The 22412-nt window shown below is 51.3% G+C and overlaps 1 protein-coding gene across 1 annotated transcript in view; it reads left to right on the plus strand.

Moving 5' to 3' along the window:
- Window positions 1–22412, plus strand: part of LOC142255256 (uncharacterized) — a 75267-nt gene that overhangs the window by 18539 nt on the left and 34316 nt on the right. The window contains exons 2-5 of the mRNA XM_075326783.1: window positions 8155–8184; window positions 14914–14988; window positions 15282–15364; window positions 18886–19012. Coding sequence (XP_075182898.1) covers window positions 8155–8184; window positions 14914–14988; window positions 15282–15364; window positions 18886–19012 — 315 coding nt within the window. The remainder of the gene's footprint in view (window positions 1–8154; window positions 8185–14913; window positions 14989–15281; window positions 15365–18885; window positions 19013–22412) is intronic.

Raw genomic sequence — 22412 nt, forward strand, 5'->3', positions numbered from 1 at the left:
TTCCTTCGGATTAAAGTTACTTTAAACCAGTTTATAATTCTTTTTCCTCCTTCTTGCTTTTGCACCAAAACTGAGGAGCCCGTGGGAGCACGGGGGGTGTATAGGCAGAAGGGGAGGGGCTTAACACTTTTGAGTGTAATACTTTGTGCGGCCTCCGGAGGCATAGCCTATACACCCAATTGTCTGGGTCTCCCAATTAGAGCTAGAAGAAAAGGAATTTACGGTAAGTAAACAAAATTCCCTTCTTCTCTATTCTATGACCCTAAACTTTTTCCAGTTTTGACAACCATGGAAAACCAACTGTATGACCGACTTACTAGATTCTGCACTGCAACACAACAAAAGTACCTCCAGAGAAATGTGCAAATGCTAAATCCCAGTTCACACAAACCGCTAAGGCTTGATTCACACATCCGGTTTGAGCCGTGCGGCTCAATCCGGCTGTGAAACCTATGCAACGGATGCGGCAAAAACACCGCATCCTTTTGCATACGTTTTTTTCTTCGGCGCTCTATTGGGAGACCCAGACGATTGGGTGTATAGCACTGCCTCCGGAGGCCACACAAAGCAATTACACTAAAAAGTGTAAGGCCCCTCCCCTTCTGGCTATACACCCCCAGTGGGATCACTGGCTCACCAGTTTTCTGCTTTGTGCGAAGGAGGTCAGACATCCACGCATAGCTCCACTGTTTGTAGTCAGCAGTAGCTGCTGGCTCTATCGGATGGAAGAAAAGAGGGCCCATATAGGGCCCCCAGCATGCTCCCTTCTCACCCGCGGTTGGTGCTTGTAAGGTTGAGGTACCTATTGCTGGTACGGAGGCTGGAGCCCACATGCTGTTTTCCTTCCACATCCCCTTAGGGCTCTGTGGAAGTGGGATCTTGCCGGCCCCCAAGCCCTGGGGCCGGGCTCCATCCACAGACCCATAGAACCTGCTGGATTTGGAGCGGGAGTGCCGTTCAGGGACAAGGCCCTGCAACTTTCAGGTACTCTGTGTCCCCGGCAGGCACGGACACTCTCAGGGCCTGCTGAGCGTTGTAGTGCGCCGGGGACAGTGGCGCTGTACGCTGGGGGTTAGGTCACTGCAGCTTTGCTGAGTGACGTTGTGTATTGGGAACTACTGCGCCGACCGCTCCTGGAGCGGCGGCGCAGCTGCGACTTATGGTGCGCCGGGGGCTTTGCGCCGACCGCGCTTTTACGGCGGCGGCGCTTCTAACTTTAGCCCCCGGCTTCTGCGGCCTAGCGCCGCTTCGTTCCCGCCCCCACCCTGTCAATCAGGGTAGGGGAGAGACGCTGCTCAATAGGCAGCGCCGAGGGCTGGAGCTTTATTTACATGCTCCAGCCCTCTCACTAGGCACAAGGGGAAGCAGACTTCCCGCTCTTCGTCGGTGTACGCCCACGGCCCGCCCCCCCTCTCCACAAGGACGCCGGCAGCCATTACACATGCGATCTGGCTGGGGAGAGGCAGCAGGCTCTGGGAGACCCAGACTAGAGGGATTTCTGGCGACCACACACCGCTCCTAAGCGGGCGGTAAGCTGCACAGTAGTGCTGGCCCCACTAGTGCCTCAGTGATATATAGTGTACTTTTGTCTTGGTACCATATATATATATATATATATATATATATATATATATATATATATATATATATATATATATATATATATATATATATATATATATATATATATATATATATATATATATATATATATATATATATATATATATATATATATAGTTGCACTGTAGGTCGCTTCTTGGCTGGACACCCTGTACTGCTCTGAGGAGGCAGCAACATGTCATCCGCAAAACGCAAGGCTGCCAAGGCACGGGCTGTGTGCACTGTTTGTACTGCATGTGGGGCTGATCTACCGGCAGGCTCCAATGATTCACATTGTGTGCAATGTTCAGTCCCAGTGGCACTTCGTCAGCCAGAGCCTATTGTGGTGGTAGCCCAGGCAGCGACGCCTGTGAACCCTGCCCCGGTGACGGGGACAGACTTTGCAGTGTTTGCTGATAAAATGTCTGAGGCTATGACAAAAATCCTGGAGACCTTGCAGGCCAGGCCAGTTCCTCAGACCATGGACACTGCTGTGGCTATGCTCTCTGGTCCCCCTCAGTTGGAACTAATCCGTACTTCAAGGGGGTCTCAGGCATCACAAGCTGAAGTCTCTGACTCAGATGACAGTCCCAGGCAGCCTAAGCGAGCTCGCTGGGAAAGACCCTCCACGTCATCACACTGCTCAGGGTCTCAGCGAGAAGAATCTCTCTGTGATGAGACTGAAGAAGGTGATCAGGATTCTAATCCTGAGGCCCCTCTCAATCTGGATGCCCCTGAGGGTGACGCCATGGTTAATGACCTTATATCGGCAATTAATAGACTGTTGGATATTTCTCCCCCAGCTCCTTCAGCAGAGGAGGCAGCTGCACAGCAGGAGAAGTTCCATTTCCTGTATCCCAAGCGTAAATTAAGTGCTTTTTTGGACCACTCTGACTTCAGAGAATCAATCCAGAAGCACGACGCTCATCCAGACAAGCGTTTCTCTAAACGTTCTAAGGATACCCGTTATCCTTTTCCCTCTGAAGTAGCCAAACGCTGGACCCAGTGCCCAAAGGTGGATCCCCCAATTTCCAAGCTTGCGGCTAGATCTATAGTCGCAGTAGAGGATGGCGCTTCACTTAAAGATGCCAACGACAGACAGATGGACCTTTGGTTGAAATCTGTCTATGAAGCTATCGGCGCGTCGTTTGCTCCAGCATTCGCGGCCGTGTGGGCACTCCAAGCTATTTCAGCTGGTTTAGCACAGGTGGATGCTATCATACATCCAGCAGTGCCGCAGGTGGCGTCCCTAACTTCGCAAATGTCTGCGTTTGCGACCTATGCTATCAATGCTGTCCTAGAATCTACGAGCCGTACCTCTATGGCGGCCGCCAATTCTGTGGTTTTGCGCAGAGCCTTATGGTTAAAGGACTGGAAAGCAGATGCTGGTTCCAAAAAATGCTTAACCAGCTTGCCATTATCTAGAGACAGACTGTTTGGTGAGCCATTGGCTGAAATCATAAAACAGTCCAAGGGTAAGGACTCTTCCTTGCCACAGCCCAGAGCAAGTAAACCTCAACAGAAAAAGTGGCAGTCGAGGTTTCGGTCCTTTCGAGGCTCGGGCAAGCCCCAATTCTCCTCGTCCAAAGGGACTCAGAAAGGACAAGGGAGCTCAGATTCCTGGCGGGCTCACTCACGCCCCAGGAAAGCAAATGGAGGAACCGCTTCCAAGGCGGCTACCTCATGACTTTCGGCCTCCTCCCTCCGCATCCTCGGTCGGTGGCAGGCTCTCCCGCTTTTGCGACATTTGGCTGTCACAGGTCAAAGACCGGTGGGTAACAGACATTTTGTCTCGCGGGTACAGAATCGAGTTCAGTTCTCGGCCTCCACTTCGGTTCTTCAGAACCTCCCCACACCCCAACCGAGCAGATGCCCTGCTGCAGGCGGTGGACTCTCTAAGAGCAGAAGGAGTCGTGATCCCTGTCCCCCCTTTGGAACGGGGGCGAGGATTTTACTCCAATCTCTTTGTGGTTCCAAAAAAGGACGGCTCCTTCCGTCCTGTTCTGGACCTAAAACTGCTCAACAAGCATGTGAACGCCAGGCGGTTCCGGATGGAATCCCTCCGCTCAGTCATTGCCTCAATGTCCCAAGGAGATTTCCTAGCATCAATAGACATCAAAGATGCTTATCTCCACGTGCCGATTGCTACGGAGCACCAACGCTTTCTGCGCTTCGTGATAGGAGACGAACACCTTCAGTTCGTGGCTCTGCCATTTGGTCTGGCGACAGCCCCCCGGGTGTTCACCAAGATCATGGCAGCAGTGGTAGCAGTCTTGCACTCTCACGGACACTCTGTGATCCCTTACTTGGACGATCTACTGGTCAAGGCACCCTCTCAGGAGGCATGCCAACTCAGCCTGAGTTTTGCACTGGAGACTCTCCAGGCGTTCGGGTGGATCATCAACTTCCCAAAGTCAAATCTGTCACCGACCCAATCACTAACGTATCTTGGCATGGAGTTTCATACTCTATCAGCGCTAGTGAAGCTTCCGCTGAGCAAGCAGCGGTCACTACAGACAGGGGTGCAGGCTCTCCTTCAAAGTCAGTCGCACTCCTTCAGACGCCTCATGCACTTCCTCGGGAAGATGGTGGCGGCAATAGAGGCGGTTCCGTTTGCGCAGTTTCATCTGCGTCCACTTCAATGGGACATTCTCCGCCAATGGGACGGGAGGTCGACATCCCTGGACAGGAAAGTCTCCCTTTCCCAAACGGCCAAGGACTCTCTGCAGTGGTGGCTCCTGTCCACCTCATTATCACAGGGAAGATCCTTCCTACCACCGTCCTGGGCGGTGGTCACGACAGACGCGAGTCTGTCAGGGTGGGGAGCAGTGTTTCTCCACCACAGGGCTCAGGGTACGTGGACTCAGCAGGAGTCCAGCCTTCAGATCAATGTTCTGGAAATCAGAGCAGTGTATCTTGCCCTTCTAGCCTTCCAGCAGTGGCTGGAAGGGAAGCAGATCCGAATTCAATCGGACAACTCCACAGCGGTGGCATACATCAATCACCAAGGGGGGACTCGCAGTCGGCAAGCCTTCCAGGAAGTCCGGCGGATTCTGATGTGGGTGGAAGCCACGGCCTCCACCATATCCGCAGTTCACATCCCCGGCGTAGAAAACTGGGAAGCAGACTTCCTCAGTCGCCAGGGCATGGACGCAGGGGAATGGTCCCTTCACCCGGACGTGTTTCAGGAAATCTGCCGCCGATGGGGAAGGCCGGACGTCGACCTGATGGCGTCCCGGCACAACAACAAGGTCCCAACCTTCATGGCACGGTCTCGCGATCAAAGAGCCCTAGCAGCAGACGCCCTAGTGCAAGATTGGTCGCAGTTCCGGCTCCCTTATGTGTTTCCACCTCTGGCACTCTTGCCCAGAGTGCTACGCAAGATCAGATCCGACTGCAGCCGCGTCATACTCGTCGCCCCAGACTGGCCAAGGAGGGCGTGGTATTCGGATCTGTGGCATCTCACGGTCGGCCAACCGTGGGCACTCCCAGACCGACCAGACTTACTGTCCCAAGGGCCGTTTTTCCATCGGAATTCTGCGGCCCTGAACCTGACTGTGTGGCCATTGAATCCTGGATCCTAGCGTCTTCAGGATTATCCCAAGGGGTCGTTGCCACCATGAGACAGGCTAGGAAGCCCACGTCTGCTAAGATCTACCACAGAACGTGGAGGATATTCTTATCCTGGTGCTCTGCTCAGGGAGTGTCTCCCTGGCCATTTGCATTACCTACCCTTCTTTCTTTCCTGCAATCTGGGTAGAAAAAGGGTTGTCGCTCGGCTCCCTGAAAGGACAAGTCTCGGCGCTATCAGTCTTTTTTCAGAAGCGTCTAGCACGACTTTCTAAGGTGCGCACGTTCCTACAGGGGGTTTGCCATATCGTTCCCCCGTACAAGCGGCCGTTAGATCCATGGGATCTGAACAGGGTACTAGTTGCCCTCCAGAAGCCGCCCTTCGAGCCTCTGAAGGAGGTTTCACTTTCTAGGCTTTCACAGAAAGTGGCTTTTCTGGTAGCGATCACATCTCTCCGGAGAGTGTCTGAGCTAGCAGCGCTGTCTTCCAAGGCTCCCTTCCTGGTCTTCCACCAGGACAAGGTAGTGCTGCGCCCCATTCAGGAGTTTCTCCCGAAGGTGGTATCCTCTTTTCATCTTAATCAGGATATCTCTTTGCCTTCGTTTTGTCCTCATGCAGTTCATCGGTATGAGAAGGACTTACATTTGTTAGATCTGGTGAGAGCACTCAGAATCTACATTTCCCGCACGGCGCCCCTGCGCCGTTCGGATGCACTCTTTGTCCTTGTCGCTGGTAAGCGCAAAGGGTCGCAGGCTTCTAAGGCCACCCTGGCTCGATGGATCAAAGAACCAATTCTTGAAGCCTACCGTTCTGCGGGGCTTCCGGTTCCATCAGGGCTGAAGGCCCATTCTACCAGAGCCGTGGGTGCGTCCTGGGCATTGCGACACCAGGCTACGGCTCAACAGGTGTGCCAGGCAGCTACCTGGTCGAGTCTGCACACTTTCACCAAACATTATCAGGTGCATACCTATGCTTCGGCGGACGCCAGCCTAGGTAGAAGAGTCCTGCAGGCGGCAGTTGCCTCCCCGTAGGGGAGGGCTGTCTTTGCAGCTCTAACATGAGGTATTTCTTTACCCACCCAGGGACAGCTTTTGGACGTCCCAATCGTCTGGGTCTCCCAATAGAGCGCCGAAGAAGAAGGGAATTTTGTTACTTACCGTAAATTCCTTTTCTTCTAGCTCTTATTGGGAGACCCAGCACCCGCCCTGTTGTCCTTCGGGATTTTTGGTTTGTTTGCGGGTACACATGTTGTTCATGTTGAACGGTTTTCAGTTCTCCGATGTTACTCGGAGTAAATTTGTTTAAACCAGTTATTGGCTTTCCTCCTTCTTGCTTTTGCACTAAAACTGGTGAGCCAGTGATCCCACTGGGGGTGTATAGCCAGAAGGGGAGGGGCCTTACACTTTTTAGTGTAATTGCTTTGTGTGGCCTCCGGAGGCAGTGCTATACACCCAATCGTCTGGGTCTCCCAATAAGAGCTAGAAGAAAAGGAATTTACGGTAAGTAACAAAATTCCCTTCTTTACATGCGGCCCGTCCAGTTTTTGCCGCTTGCGGCATGCTACTGAGCATGCGCAGTAGACAAAACCGCATGCGGCGGCCTGATGCGGTTTTTGCCACATCCGGCGTCCATAGGGATGCATTGAAAAATGCGCCGCATCGGCCGGATGCGGCGCGATGCGGTTTTTTTTTTTTTTGACGGAGCAAAAAAACGTGCCAGGGAACGTTCCATCCGGCCGCCGCATCGGCTAAATCTGCCGCATGTGGCAAAAAACGGACGGAACGCAAGCCCATGCGGCGCCAGTGCAAGTCAATGCTGGAAAAAACGAAACCAGCGGCAAAAAAAAAGGTTTCGTTTCTTTCAGCAGAGCGCCGGATTGTGCCGCACTGCTACAGCCGGATGTGTGAAAGCAGCCTAAGCCATATCAAACAGACAGAGGGATTCTTTATCATGAGGGGGGGGAGGTTCTCACTAAAAGCTGACTGCCAAATATCCTGAAGTTTCAAGACCTTATTATATTATGAACAGTCAAGTTTTTCTGCTTGAAGTAATAAGTCTGTGTTTTAGAGTTTTAAGATTTGTCAGCTTTCTCACTCAACTGACCTGACAAAGCTGAATCCACAATAAAATGCTGAAAAATTTAAGTAATTCTTGTGTTAATCACTCAATATTACTGATGGGGGTATAACATGGCCGGAGGGGTATGTTTCGGTTTAGGCTAATTTATACCCCAGAGTATAATCTAGCCTAGGCCACTTTAACCCCACGTATAGTCTGCACAGTGGGTACACTCTGGCCCGTTACACCGGGATTGAAGCGGTGGCAGTCACTTCTGTAGGACTTCAAAGCCCGTTTGCTCCTTAAATTTTCTGCACTCCCATGGAAGTGAATGCAGAGCCCATCAGGATCCTTCAAGGGACATCTTATGACATCAGAAATAAGTCCCTCCGTTTTCTATCTATTTGCGGAATCTCCTTTTGGCAGTCGTCCCTCTGTGTTCTGTCCTTCAGGATACTAAGAGGGTGCCGAGCCCTTTGTGGGGCATTGGATACACTCTGGAGGGAATGTGTAGTGGAAGCAACAGCTCCTGCAGGGTCTCTCTTCTGTGTGCGCTGTCTGATGTGCCCAACTTTGCTGACCTCTCCTGTTTATATAAGCGGATGGGCTTGTCACCTAATAGTAACTGTACTTACTGCCCTGGTCTACTCAGATGAACAACTCCTTCATTGTGCAATAATCATCTGTGTTGGCCAACTCACTGTGCAACAACCATCTGTGTTGGCCAACTCACTTACTGTACAATAACCATCCGTGTTGGCCAACTCACTGTGCAACAATCATCCGTGTTAGCCAACTCACTGTGCAACAACCATATGTGTTGGCCAATCACTGTGCAACAACCATCCGTGTTGACCAACTCACTCACTGTGCAACAACCGTCCATTTTGGCTAATCCATTAATTGCGCTTTTGTTTCCTCAGGAAGCCAAGCTGGATTCCTCGTCTCCTAGAGTAAGTGTTCTTCTTCTCTGTCTTCTGGAAGGGATTCAAGAGTTTGTGGCCAATTAACCCTAATAGGAAAGTAACAGGATTTTGTGATCTAAAAAAAAAAATGAAGACTTAAAAAGCCAATCAATCCAAGAGGCAGTTTCCCCCTTTTTGTTTTGTTTTTTTATATGACTCATCCATTGTGGACTTAACAAATACATTGTTGCTGAACAGGTGTGAGTTGCAGGTCGTGTCTAGTTTTATGATACGAGTGCACCTTTCTTATAGGCACCATACAAATGGCACATGAATTTCACTTTCTTTGCCGCTCCATTGGGAGACCCAGACAATTGGGGTGTATAGCTTCTGCCTCCGGAGGCCACACAAAGTATTACACTTTAAAAAGTGTAACCCCTCCCCTCTGCCTATACACCCTCCCGTGCATCACGGGCTCCTCAGTTTTATGCTTTGTGTTGAAGGAGGCACACATTCACTCAAGCTCCACATTTTAGTCAGCAGCAGCTGCTGATTATATCGGATGGAAGAAAAGAGGGCCCCAGGGCCCCCGGCATGCTCCCTTCTCACCCCACTAAGTCGGCGGTGCTGTTAAGGTTGAGGTACCCATTGCGGGTACAGAGGCTGGAGCCACATGCCGTTTTCCTTCCCCATCCCTTAGAGGCTCTGGGAGAAGTGGGATCCTAACCGGTCATCCAGGCACTGGGACCGGGCTCCCTCCGCAGCCCCTGTGGGAATCTGACGGACAGGAGACTTAATATCATCAGGGACAGGCCCTGCATCCAAAAGGTACTCTGTGTCCCCTTGGGGACGGTGTATGGAGCGCTAGTGTCACAGACACTGCAGCGGCTGCTGTATTTTTATGACGACCGGGACTACCGTGCCGACCGTGCCTGTTTGTCGGCCGCGGTATTAAATTTAGTCCCCGGCTTCTGCGGCCTAGTACCATAACTCCCGCCCCCGGGCCTGCCAGTCAGGGGTAAGGGCGGGACGGTCGACCTGACGTCGACTGTGAGGGCTGGAGCATACTTTAGGTATCCTCCTCCCCCCTCACTGATCACTGTGGGGCACCAGATTCCCACACTTTATTAGTCGCCGCCCACGGCCCCCTCCTCCCCTGAGAGCTCCGGCAGCCATTTTTACAATCATTCTGCCGGTGGAGGATTTCAGGAACGAGCTCTGCAGCTCTGGGAGGCCCAAGGCAGGGAATCTGGTGGACACACAACCGCTTTGGGCGGTCGGTAAGCCACACCGGTCACCGGTGCTGGTCCCCCCAGGGTGCCGAAGTGTATATATTTATATATATATCTGTATACATTTTCTTTGTTCGGCCGCATTGTTTTTGCTTTTGGCTATATACCCTCAGTGATCACCCTCCTAGGAGACAGCAGCATGTCGTTCACAAGGAGCAAGGGTGCCAAGACACAGGGTTATTTTGCAACCTGTACCTCTTGTGCGGCTATGTTACCTGCAGGTTCCACCTACCCTCACTGTGAGCAATGCTCGGCCCCTGTTGCACTCGCTCAGCCGGAGCCTCGGGCACTGGTGGGACCCTCAACTCAGGTAGAACCGCCGGCTGCCCCTATCCAGGTGACAGGGACAGAGTTTGCAGTTTTGGCTGAGAAACTCTGAGTCGCTTTCACAATCCATGGCTCAGTCTATGGATAGATGGTCTGCTAAGATACTAGAAGCCTTGCAGTCCAGACCGGTCCTTACACAGGCCCCGGGCACTGTAGGATCATCGCCCCCAGGCCCCTCTCGGGCTGCGCCGCAGCGTGCTCCTGGGGTGGCCCCTAGGTCTCACGGGGAGGACTCCGGCACGGACCGCAGTCCCAGACCGGCTAAGCGGGCTCGCTGGGAATCTTCCCCGACTTCATCACGCTGTTCGGGGTCTCAGCTTGATGACTCTCTGGAGGATGAAGCGGACGTCGCAGCTCAGCGCTCTGAACCTGACGTTGCTCTCAATCTTGATACACCTGAAGGGGACGCCATAGTCAATGACCTTATAGCGTCCATCAACCAGGTGCTAGATCTCTCTCCCCCAACTCCACTTATAGAGGAGTCGGATTCGCAGCAGGAGAAACACCAGTTTAGGTTTCCCAAACGTACACGGAGTGCGTTTTTCGATCACTCTAACTTCAGAGAGGCTGTCCAGAAGCACAGAGCATTTCCGGACAAGCGGTTTAATAAGCGCCTTAATGACACACGTTACCCCTTCCCCTCTGACGTAGTCAAGGGTTGGGCTCAATGTCCCAAGGTGGATCCGCCAGTCTCTAGACTGGCGGCTAGATCCGTAGTATCAGTGGCAGATGGTTCATCGCTCAAGGATGCCACTGACAGGCAGATAGAGCTCCTGATGAAATCCATCTATGAAGCCACAGGCGCGTCTTTTGCCCCGGCCTTCGCAGCCGTGTGGGCACTCCAAGCTATCTCAGCTTGTCTGGCTGAGATTAATGCGGTCACACGTACCTCTGCTCCGCAAGTTGCGTCCTTGACTTCTCAGGCGTCGGTATTTTCATCCTATGCCATGAATGCCGTCCTGGACTCTGCTAGCCGTACAGCGGTAGCGTCCGGCAATTCGGTGGCAGTCCGCAGGGCCATGTGGCTACGCGAATGGAAGGCAGACTCTGCTTCCAAGAAGTTCTTAACCGGTTTGCCATTTTCCGGCGACCGATTGTTTGGCGAGCGATTGGATGAAATTATTAAGCAATCCAAGGGAAAGGACTCGTCCTTACCCCAGTCCAAGCCAAACAGACCTCAGCAACGGAAAATTCAAGCGAGGTTTCGGTCCTTTCGGCCCTCAGCCAGGTCCCAACCTTCCTCGTCCAACAGGCCACAGAAGGGCCAGAGGAACTCTTATTCATGGCGGTCTAAGTCACGTCCTCCAAAGGCCGCCGGAGGCACCGTCTCCAAGGCGGCCTCCTCATGACTTTCGGCCTCCCCAAACCGCATCCTCGGTCGGTGGCAGGCTCTCCCGCTTTTGCGACGCCTGGTGGCCAAATGTCCAAGACCGATGGGTGAGAGACATTCTGTCTCACGGTTACAGGATAGAGTTCAGCTCTCGTCCCCCGACTCGTTTCTTCAGAACATCTCCGCCCCCCCGAGCGAGCCGAGGCACTTTTTCAGGCGGTGAACACTCTGAAGACAGAAGGAGTTGTGATCCCCGTTCCCCTTCAGGAACGTGGTCGCGGGTTTTACTCCAACTTGTTCGTGGTGCCAAAAAAGGACGGATCATTCCGTCCCGTTCTGGACCTCAAACTGCTCAACAGACATGTGAGAACCAGATGGTTTCGCATGGAATCTCTCCGCTCGGTCATCGCTTCGATGTCCCAAGGAGACTTCCTAGCATCAATCGACATCAGGGATGCTTATCTCCATGTGCCGATCGCACCAGAGCATCAACGCTTCCTGCGTTTCGCCATCGGGGACGAACACCTTCAGTTTGTGGCACTGCCGTTCGGCCTGGCGACAGCCCCACGGGTCTTCATCAAGGTCATGGCATCCGTTGTGGCGGTCCTACACTCTCAAGGCCACTCGGTGATCCCTTACTTGGACGATCTCCTAGTCAAAGCACCCTCCCGGGTGGCATGTCAACACAGCCTGACCGTGGCTCTGGAGACTCTCCAGAGATTCGGGTGGATCATCAATTTCCCAAAGTCAAAACTGACACCGACCCAATCACTGACTTACCTCGGGATGGAGTTTCATACTCTCTCAGCGATAGTCAAGCTACCGCTGGACAAACAGCGTTCGCTGCAGACAGGGGTGCACTCTCTTCTTCGGGCCCAGTCACACCCCTTGAGGCGCCTCATGCACTTCCTGGGGAAGATGGTGGCAGCAATGGAGGCAGTCCCCTTTGCGCAGTTTCATCTGCGTCCACTCCAATGGGACATTCTCCGCAAATGGGACAGGAGGTCGACGTCCCTGGACAGGAACGTCTCTCTTTCCCTGGCAGCCAAAACCTCTCTTCAGTGGTGGCTCCTTCCCACTTCTCTGTCGAAGGGAAAATCCTTCCTGCCCCCATCCTGGGCTGTGGTCACGACGGATGCGAGTCTGTCAGGGTGGGGAGCGGTTTTTCTCCACCACAGGGCTCAGGGAACCTGGACTCCGACAGAGTCCTCCCTTCAGATCAATGTTCTGGAGATAAGGGCAGTGTATCTAGGAGCCCTGAAGGCGTTTCATCGCTGGCTGAGGGCAGGCAGATCCGCATACAGTCGGACAACGCCACGGCGGTCGCGTACATCAACCATCAGGGCGGCACGCGCAGCCGTCAAGCCTTCCAGGAAGTTTGGCGGATTCTGCTGTGGGCGGAGGCCACAGCATCCACCATCTCCGCAGTTCACATCCCGGGCGTAGAAAACTGGGAAGCAGACTTCCTCAGTCGCCAGGGCATGGACGCAAGGGAATGGTCTCTTCACCCGGACGTGTTTCAGGAGATCTGTTGCCGCTGGGGAACGCTGGACGTCGATCTCATGGCGTCTCGGCACAACAACAAAGTCCCGGCATTCATGGCACGGTCTCAAGATCACAGAGCTCTGGCGGCGGACGCGTTAGTTCAGGATTGGTCGCAGTTTCGACTACCTTATGTGTTTCCTCCTCTGGCAATGCTGCCCAGAGTGTTACGCAAGATCAGGTCCGACTGCCGCCGCGCCATCCTCGTCGCTCCAGACTGGCCGAGGAGGTCGTGGTACCCAGATCTGTGGCACCTCAAGGGCCATTTTTCCATCTGAATTCTGCGGCCCTCAACCTGACTGTGTGGCCATTGAGTCCTGGATCCTAGCGTCCTCAGGGTTATCTCAAGATGTCATTGCCACTATGAGACAGGCCAGGAAACCAACGTCCGCCAAGATCTATCACAGGGCTTGGAGGATCTTCTTATCCTGGTGCTCTGATAAGGGTTTTACCCCCTGGCCATTTGCCTTACCCACCTTTCTTTCCTTCCTTCAATCCGGAATGGACAAGGGTTTGTCTCTCGGCTCTCTCAAGGGACAAGTTTCAGCGCTTTCCGTGTTTTTTCAAAAAGCGTCTAGCCAGACTTCCGCAGGTCCGCACGTTCCTGCAGGGAGTTTGCCACATAGTCCCACCTTACAAGCGGCCGCTGGAACCTTGGGATCTTAACAGAGTGCTAAGGGCTCTTCAGAAACCACCTTTTGAGCCGCTGCGGGATGTCTCTCTATCACGTCTTTCGTAGAAGGTGGCTTTTCTAGTGGCGGTTACATCGCTCCGTAGAGTGTCGGAGCTAGCAGCGTTGTCATGCAAAGCCCCCTTCCTGGTTTTTCACCAGGATAAGGTGGTTCTGCGTCTGGTCCCGGAATTCCTCCCTAAGGTGGTATCCCCGTTTCATCTCAATCAGGATATTTCCTTACCTTCATTTTGCCCTAATCCAATTCACCAATGTGAAAAGGATTTGCACTTGTTAGATCTAGTGAGAGCACTCCGGCTCTACGTGTCTCGCACGGCGCCCCTGCGCCGTTAAGATGCGCTCTTTGTCCTTGTCGCTGGTCAGCGTAAAGGGTCGCAGGCGTCCAAGTCAACCTTGGCTCGGTGGATCAAGGAACCGATTCTTGAAGCCTACCGTTCTTCTGGGCTTCCGGTTCCTTCAGGGCTGAAAGCCCATTCTACCAGAGCCGTGGGTGCGTCCTGGACATTGCGGCACCAGGCTACGGCTCAGCAGGTGTGTCAGGCGGCTACCTGGTCTAGTCTGCACACTTTCACGAAACACTATCAGGTGCATACCTATGCTTCGGCAGATGCCAGCCTAGGTAGGCGAGTCCTTCAGGCGGCGGTTGCCCACCTGTAAGAGGGGGCCGTTTTCGGCTCTTTTTATCGAGGTATTCTTTTACCCACCCAGGGACTGCTTTTGGACGTCCAAATTGTCTGGGTCTCCCAATGGAGCGACAAAGAAGAAGGGAATTTTGTTTACTTACCGTAAATTCCTTTTCTTCTAGCTCCCATTGGGAGACCCAGCACCCGCCCCTGTTCCCTTCGGGCTGTTTGTTCTTTTGTGTACACATGTTGTTCATGTTGAATTGTTCTTTTGGTTCATGGTTCAGTTCTCCGAACATCCTTCGGATTGAATTTACCTTAGACCAATTTATAAGTTTCCTCCTTCCTGCTTTTGCACCAAAACTGAGGAGCCCGTGATGCACGGGAGGGTGTATAGGCAGAGGGGAGGGGTTACACTTTTAAAGTGTAATACTTTGTGTGGCCTCCGGAGGCAGAAGCTATACACCCAATTGTCTGGGTCTCCCAATAGGAGCTAGAAGAAAAGGAATTTACGGTAAGTAAACAAAATTCCGTTCTTCCATGCCAGAAATCGCTCCAATTTCTGCTGCAAAACTGCAGTTTGCACATTAGGGTTCGCCCCATTCATACACTTAATTGCATCGTTGGTCTACTGACTTTTTTTGTGTGTGCTCAATACGCAGTGTATAAAAACTGACAAGCAAAATAGCAAAAGCCGTTACCACCTGAGGTGTAAGTGAAAGGCGCGGAATAAACTTTTGAAGTTCCTGAAAAAACCGACTTAATAGGAGGGAACATGGGCAGGAGGTGCACAGGCATTTCATCCTTCCGGTTTTGGGTTAATCAGACATGACTATATAGGGCTGCCGCTACCATGATGCAAACAGCCCTTTATATAAAGTCCTATCAGTAGGAGTAGATAGCTCTGTTAATCAATAAGTGTGTAATGCAGTTTTTTATAGACAGTAATTTATTACTATTTTTTATTCTTAGCATTAATCCATACAAGCCAAGCCAGAAGGCCTCGTTCTCGGAGCAGTATAGCAGAGATTTGGAGGAACAGAGCAAGTAAGAGGTTCACGCTGTCGGCATGCTTGTAAGATTTTGTCTTCCATTGCAGTGACCGAATTGATGCCCTAAGTTCCACCCCGGATTCTTCCTCTACACGTGGACCGGTGTGATGACTCCATGTATATGCACTGTGCTGAGTGTCTGCATACAGTGTGTGCCGTCAGTGACAGTATCCAGCACCAAAATTTCAGTGGAAGCTTATATCTGTGATATTATGATGCTAGATGCGAAACGTTCCAAGTACTGCAAATGTGTATTGTGATATATATTAATGCATTGTGGTTTTCCAGCTTTGAGGAACTTTTTGGAAAGAAACATATCTTTACTTCAGGAACAGAGGAATACTGTGAGCGATATCAGTACTCACAAAACAGTAAGTCGGGACCACTCTTACGGTAATTGTACTGTTGGGGCAGATGTATGTACAGCAGTGTTTTAAAAGGAACCTGTCACCAGATTTTTGACTATTAAACTAAAAGTATCCCCTTCTGCAGCTCCTGGGCTGCATTCTATGAAGGTACACCTTGTTTCCTGACTCCCCTTCCAGATCCCAAAAATAATTTTATAAAACTTGGCCCTAATGTATGCTAATGACCTGTGTAGGCCATATGGACGGGCTCATTTTCTGCTCCTTTTCCCCCTCCTGCCGCTGATCGCCATCCTCCTTTCTTGATTTGACGTGATGACGCCTCCGTCATCATCCTCGTCACATTTTCAAATCTCGTGCTGTGCAGAGTGATGTCTGCTCGCGCAGGCGCAGTTCGCTCTGCCATATTGCGGGCAGAGCAGAAAACAGCTACCCTCACTCGCGAGTCGCGCCGGTGAGCTAAATGCGCAGGCGCGAGATTATGGTCTGCGCTGTGCATGACCTCACCAGCGTCATCCTTGTACCCACCCATAATCTTGTGCCTGCGCATTTAGCTCACCGGCACGAGCAAGGGCAGCTGTTTTCTGCTCTGCCCGCAATATGGCAGAGTGAACTGCGCCTGCGCGAGCGGACATGACTGCAGAGGTGCGAGATTTGAAACTGCAACGAGGATGATGACGAAGGCATCATCACGTTAATCAAGAAAGGAGGACTGCGAACAGCGGCAGGAGGGGGGACAGGAGCAGAAAATGAGCCCGCCCATCTGGCCAACACAGGTAATTAGCATACCTAACGGACAAGTTTTCTAAAGTTATTTTTGGGGTCTGGAAGGGGAGTCAGGGCCAAGGTGCATCTTCATAGAATGCAGCCCAGGAGATGCAGAAGGGGATACTTTTAGTTTATTAGTGAAAAAACTGGTGACAGGTTCCCTTTAATGCATTTTATTTTTGGCCAACATCTAGAATAGATGCTCGAAACTGGCGATTCACTGTAAGTAATGGACATTATGCCCCTATTGTCAAACAACAAAATATAAGTGTCTATACCATATTTTTCAAACTGCGACACACAAGACAGCATCCCTGGTTTAGACATGAGAAAATGGCAAAACATATTTACTACCGTCTAAAACATTTTTGGTGATGTAAATACGTAAAGAGGTTGGTACCACACCTTTTCAGGCCCTAGGGTAGATTAGGGTGAAAAGTTAGGTCAGTGCTCCTCCATAGCATGTACATTGTGTTACATGCATATGCAGGGATACATTCACATAAATAGGTGCACACACCTGTGCAGTACACAGAGTGGATGCATACAGCTGTCAAGTGTGAACATACATGCAAACAAAGTATGTATACACACAACTCTGCTGCATGCACAGTAGATAAACACACCTCTTCAGTATGTACATATTTACACAGCTAACTGCTGCATGTATGAGTGTATAGTCTCACACACACGTGTACAGCTCTTCAGTGTGCCCGTTTGTGCGCACACCTGCCCAGCTCTGCAACATATCTATATATATATATATATATATATATATATATATATATATATATATATATATATATATATATATATATATATATATATATATATATATATATATATATATATATATATATATATATATATATATATATATATATATATATTGCCTTATTATGTCTGTCTGTCTGTCTTGCTCCAAAATTGTGTCCTTACGGTGACACAAAGCTGATTGGCCGCTGGGCTCGCCATGGCCCCGCCCCCCGCACGGATTGGCCGCTCGCCTCGCCTCCGCCCCCCCCACGGATTGGTCGCTCGCCTCGGCCTGGACCCGCCCTCCGCATGGATTGCCCGCTCGCCTCGGCCCTCCGCACGCATCGCCAGACATAACCTTGTGCTGCTGGGATCGTGACGGAGCCGGTGTACGCTGGTAACCATTATACACATCGGATATCATAGTTACAAGTGTACACCGGCTCTTTCACGATCCCAGCAGCGTCAGACATAACCTTGCGATGCTGGGATCGTGACGGAGCCGGTGAACGCTGGTAACCATTATACACATCGGGTAACTAAGGTCCCTTAGTTACCCGATGTGTATCATAGTTACCAGCGTACACCGACTCCCAGTACACATGTGCAGGGAGCCGGCATTATACTCCTCTCTCCCAGGACTACTCCTCCTATTATAGTCCTCCTAATATACTCCTCTCTGAGTATAATAGGAGAACTATTATAGCATGGGGGATGGAGCACGATGGGGGGTGCGCAGCATGGGGGATGGAGCACGATGGGGGGTGCGCAACATGGGGAAAGAAGCACGATGGGGAGTGCGCAGCATGGAGGATGGAGCACAATGGGGAGTGCACAGCATGGGGATGGAGCACAATGGGGAGTGCGCAGCATGGGGGATGGAGCACGATGGGGGTGCGCAGCATGGGGGATGGAGCACGATGGGGGTGCGCAGCATGGGGGATGGAGCACGATGGGGAGTGTGCAGCATGGGGGATGGAGCACGATGGGGGGTGCGCAGCATGGGGGATGGAGCACGATGGGGGTTGGGCAGCATTGGGGATGGAGCACGATGGGGGTGCGCAGCATGGGGGATGGGGCACGATGGGGGATGCGCAGCATGGGGGATGGAGCACGATGGGAGGTGCACACCTCCCCCCAACACACACACACACACAACACACCACACACACACACACACTGGGAACCTCAAACACTGCCCTACACAGACACCCACACACACAGACAACGCCGCACACACACAACACCCAACACACAAACACCGCGGCATACATAAATATACGCACATACCGCACAACACACACATTGCACAAAACATACCTCCCCCCAAAACACACCACACCCACACAAACACTTGGTAACTACACACAACAACAATATATATATATATATATATATATATATATATATATATAATCTCTCTCATACATGAACTACACAATACGTAAATTCTAGAATACCCGATGCGTAGAATCGGGCCACCTTCTAGTGTATATATATATACATGTGTATATGTATGTATATACACATGCATATATATATCACACACACTATCAGCTCTTCAGTGTGCCCTTATGTGCACAGAGTTCTTCGGTGTGTCTTTGTGTGCACACCTGCCCAGCTCTGCAGCGCACCCACACACACACACACACACACACCTGCCCAGCTCTGTAGCACGCACATAAGATACTCCAACCAAGCAGTTCAGTATTAGATGTAAAATTTTGCTATTTTCCACCTATGACATGATGGCGCCTCCAGATTATTCTGACCTAAGAGCATATAGTGTACGATGAATATATTTGATACCTTTGTCTCATCTTTTCGCCATTGTTTCCCCTTCTGCTTTGAGCCATGACGCTTGCCTGCACTGGTGAGGTGCTATACAGTTTGGCCTTACTCCTGTTGCAGACATTCTAGACCTGTCCTTGTAGTATCGTCATGCTGCGTATTCAGTTATTGGTACGTGTTGCACTAATGCAAACATTTTTTTTTTAACATAGGCAAACAGTTCAACTCTGATGATCGCAGAGAGAAGCTTTATCTGAAGTTTTACCAGCAGATACAGGATGAATACCACAAGGAGAGACCTTCCGACTGTGTGATAGTTGCTATCAGCAAGGATCAGATGTAAGTCTATAGGAGTATAGCATGTACATAGGTAAGAGCACCTCCCAGGGGTACCTAATGTCACCAGCACTGCCGGCTTAGCTGTGGTATATTAGATGTGTATTGGAAAATGGCTAGTCTTCCTTGTGCTGCTGCTCGAGGTAAGATTTCTGATTCCATCTGATCATTAAGGGCTCATTGTTCTCTGCAGTTACATCTTAGTATAGTGCAGCAGTATACACAGATGCCCTCTTTTATTGCTTTGGCTGTATAGTTAGTTTGCAGTATTTTTTATAAAACCTATTAAATTAGAGTTCAAATTATTAACTGGGAAATATTACACTGCAAAAAAAAAAATGTAAATGTTGTGTATGGCTGTTCTAAAATTAATGGTGTTTATTACCATAGACTCAATATAAATTAAAGGGGTTCTCCTGACATGTCTACTTAGTGAAATGACAATTCTGCAGCATAATGTCTGATAACTTTGTGTTGTGCCGTTTCTCTGTTATTCCTGTTGGAAATGATGAATACATTAACAGCAGGTTTCTATAGTTCCCATTTTCATTAATATAAGGCTGTGTGCGCACGTTGTGTTTTTTCATGCGTTTACACAGCGTTGTAAACCAGCGTAAACACGTGTTCTGCGTCCCCAGCAAAGTCTGTAAGAATGTAGCATATTCCATGTGCACGTTGCGTTTTGAAACCGTGTTTTGGATGCCAAACTTTTGACAATTGCTGCGTTTTAAAAAGCAACATGTCACGTCTTTCTTCAGCGCTCTATTGGGAGACCCAGACGATTGGGGTATAGCTACTGCCCTCCGGAGGCCACACAAAGCACTACACTAAAAAGTGCAAGGCCCCTCCCCTTCTGGCTATACCCCCCCGTGGTATCACGGGTACTCCAGTTTTCAAGCTTTGTGCGAAGGAGGTCAGACATCCACGCATAGCTCCACAGATTTTAGTCAGCAGTAGCTGCTGACTATTTCGGATGGAAGAAAAGAGGGCCCATATAGGGCCCCCAGCATGCTCCCTTCTCACCCGTTGATGGTGTTGTAAGGTTGAGGTACCTATTGCTGGTACAGAGGCTGGAGCCCCACATGCTGTTTTCCTTCCACATCCCCTTGTAGGGCTCTGTGGAAGTGGGATCCTGCCGGCCTCAAAGCTCTGACGCCGGGCTCCATCCACAGACCCATAGAACCTGGTGGATGCCGAGCAGGAGTACCATCAGGGACATGGCCCTGCATCATACAGGTACTCTGTGTCCCCGGCAGGCACAGACACACTCCGGGCTGGCTGGGTGTTGTAGTGCGCCGGGGACCGTAACGCTAGAGCTAGTGTCTCTACAGTTTACTGGGGGACTTTGTTCTGTGTGTGGGAACGCAGCGCCGACCCCCGCTGGACCGGCGGCGCTGCTGTGACTTTTAGTTCGCCGGGGACACGCCGACCGCGCTTTTACGGCGGTGGCGTTTATAAATCTAGTCCCCGGCTTTTGCGGCCTAGGACGCCGGCAGCTCCGATTCGTTCCCGCCCCCACCCTGTCAATCAGGGTAGGGGAGAGACGCTGTTTCACGGCAGCGACGAGGGCTGGAGCCTGATTTACATGCTCCAGCCCTCTCACTAGGCACTGAGGGAAGCAGGCTTCCCGCTCTTAGCCAGGAACGCCCAGGGCCCGCCCCCCCTCCTCTCTCAGGACGCCGGCAGCCATTACATGCATGTCTGGCTGGAGGAAGGACGCAAGGCTCTGGGAGACCTGGACTAGGGGGCTTTGGAGATCACACACCCGCTCTTAAGCGGGCGGTAAGCGGCGTTTCAGCTGGCCCCTCTGGTGCCTCAGTGTGTATTAGTGTATTGTGTCACTGGACATATATATATTTCCTTATTGCTTGCACTGTGAGGTCGCTTCCTGGCTGTATACCCAGATCACTCTGAGGAGGCAGCAACATGTCATCTGCAAAACGCAAGGCTGCCAAGGCTAGGGCTGTGTACACTGCGTGTGCTGCATGTGGGGCTGCTCTACCAGCAGGCTCCAAGGACCCCCATTGTGTGCAATGCTCAGATCCGGTGCTGCTTCGCCAGCCGGAGTCAGGAGAGATAGTGACCCAGGCTGAGACGCCTGTAAGTCCTGCCCCGGTGTCAGGGACAGACTTTGCAGTTTTTGCGGATAATATGTCTGTGTCTATGGCAAAAATCCTTGAAGCTTTGCAATCCATGCCTGGGGCTCAGTCTATGGACACGGCGAGGTCTCTGTCCTCTAATCCCCCTCAGTTGGATTTAATCCAGACTGCAAGGGGGTCCCCGGCTTCACAGGCTGAGTATTATGACTCAGATGATAGCCCCAGCCACCCTAAGCGAGCTCGCTGGGAAAGACCCTCAACGTCATCACACTGCTCAGGGTCTCAGCGCAATCAGTCTCCCTGTGATGCGTCTGATGAGAGTGATCAGGAGTCTTATCCTGGAACCCCTCTCAATCTGGATACCCCGGATGGGGACGCCATGGTAAACGATCTTATCTCAGCCATCAATAGACTGTTAGATATTTCTCCCCCAGCCCCTTCAGCAGAGGAGGCAGCTGCAGAGCAGGAGAAGTTTCGTTTCCTCTATCCCAAGCGTAAATTAAGTGCTTTCTTGGATCACTCTGACTTCAGAGAGTCAATCCAGAAACACGACGCTCATCCAGAAAGGCGTTTCTCTAAACGTTCTAAGGATACACGTTTTCCTTTTCCCCCTGATGTGGTCAAGCGCTGGACCCAGTGTCCAAAAGTTGACCCCCCGATTTCCAAACTTGCAGCTAGATCCATAGTTGCAGTGGAGGATGGCGCTTCACTTAAGGATGCCAATGACAGACAGATGGACCTTTGGTTAAAATCTGTCTATGAAGCTATCGGCGCGTCGTTTGCTCCAGCATTCGCAGCCGTATGGGCACTCCAAGCTATTTCAGCTGGTTTAGCAAAAGTGGATGCTATCTTACATCCAGCGGTGCCGCAAGTGGCGTCCCTTACCTCGCAGATGTCCGCGTTCGCGTCTTACGCTATCAATGCGGTCCTAGAATCTACCAGCCGCACCTCAATGGCGTCCGCCAATTCGGTAGTTTTGCGCAGAGCCTTGTGGTTAAAGGACTGGAAAGCAGATGCTGGTTCCAAAAAATGTTTAACCAGCCTGCCTTTATCTAGAGATAGACTGTTTGGCGAACCATTGGCTGACATCATTAAACAGTCCAAGGGTAAAGACTCTTCTTTACCCCAGCCCAGAACAAGCAAACCTCAGCAGAAAAAGTGGCAGCAGAGGTTTCAGTCCTTTCGAGGTTCGGGCAAGACACAATTCTCCTCGTCCAAAGGGACTCAGAGGACGCAAAGAAGCTCAGATTCCTGGCGGGCTCACGCGCGCCCCAAGAAAGCAAATGGAGGAACCGCTTCCAAAG

This window comes from Anomaloglossus baeobatrachus, chromosome 10, assembly GCF_048569485.1.
Source record: "Anomaloglossus baeobatrachus isolate aAnoBae1 chromosome 10, aAnoBae1.hap1, whole genome shotgun sequence".
Classification (NCBI taxonomy): domain Eukaryota; kingdom Metazoa; phylum Chordata; class Amphibia; order Anura; family Aromobatidae; genus Anomaloglossus; species Anomaloglossus baeobatrachus.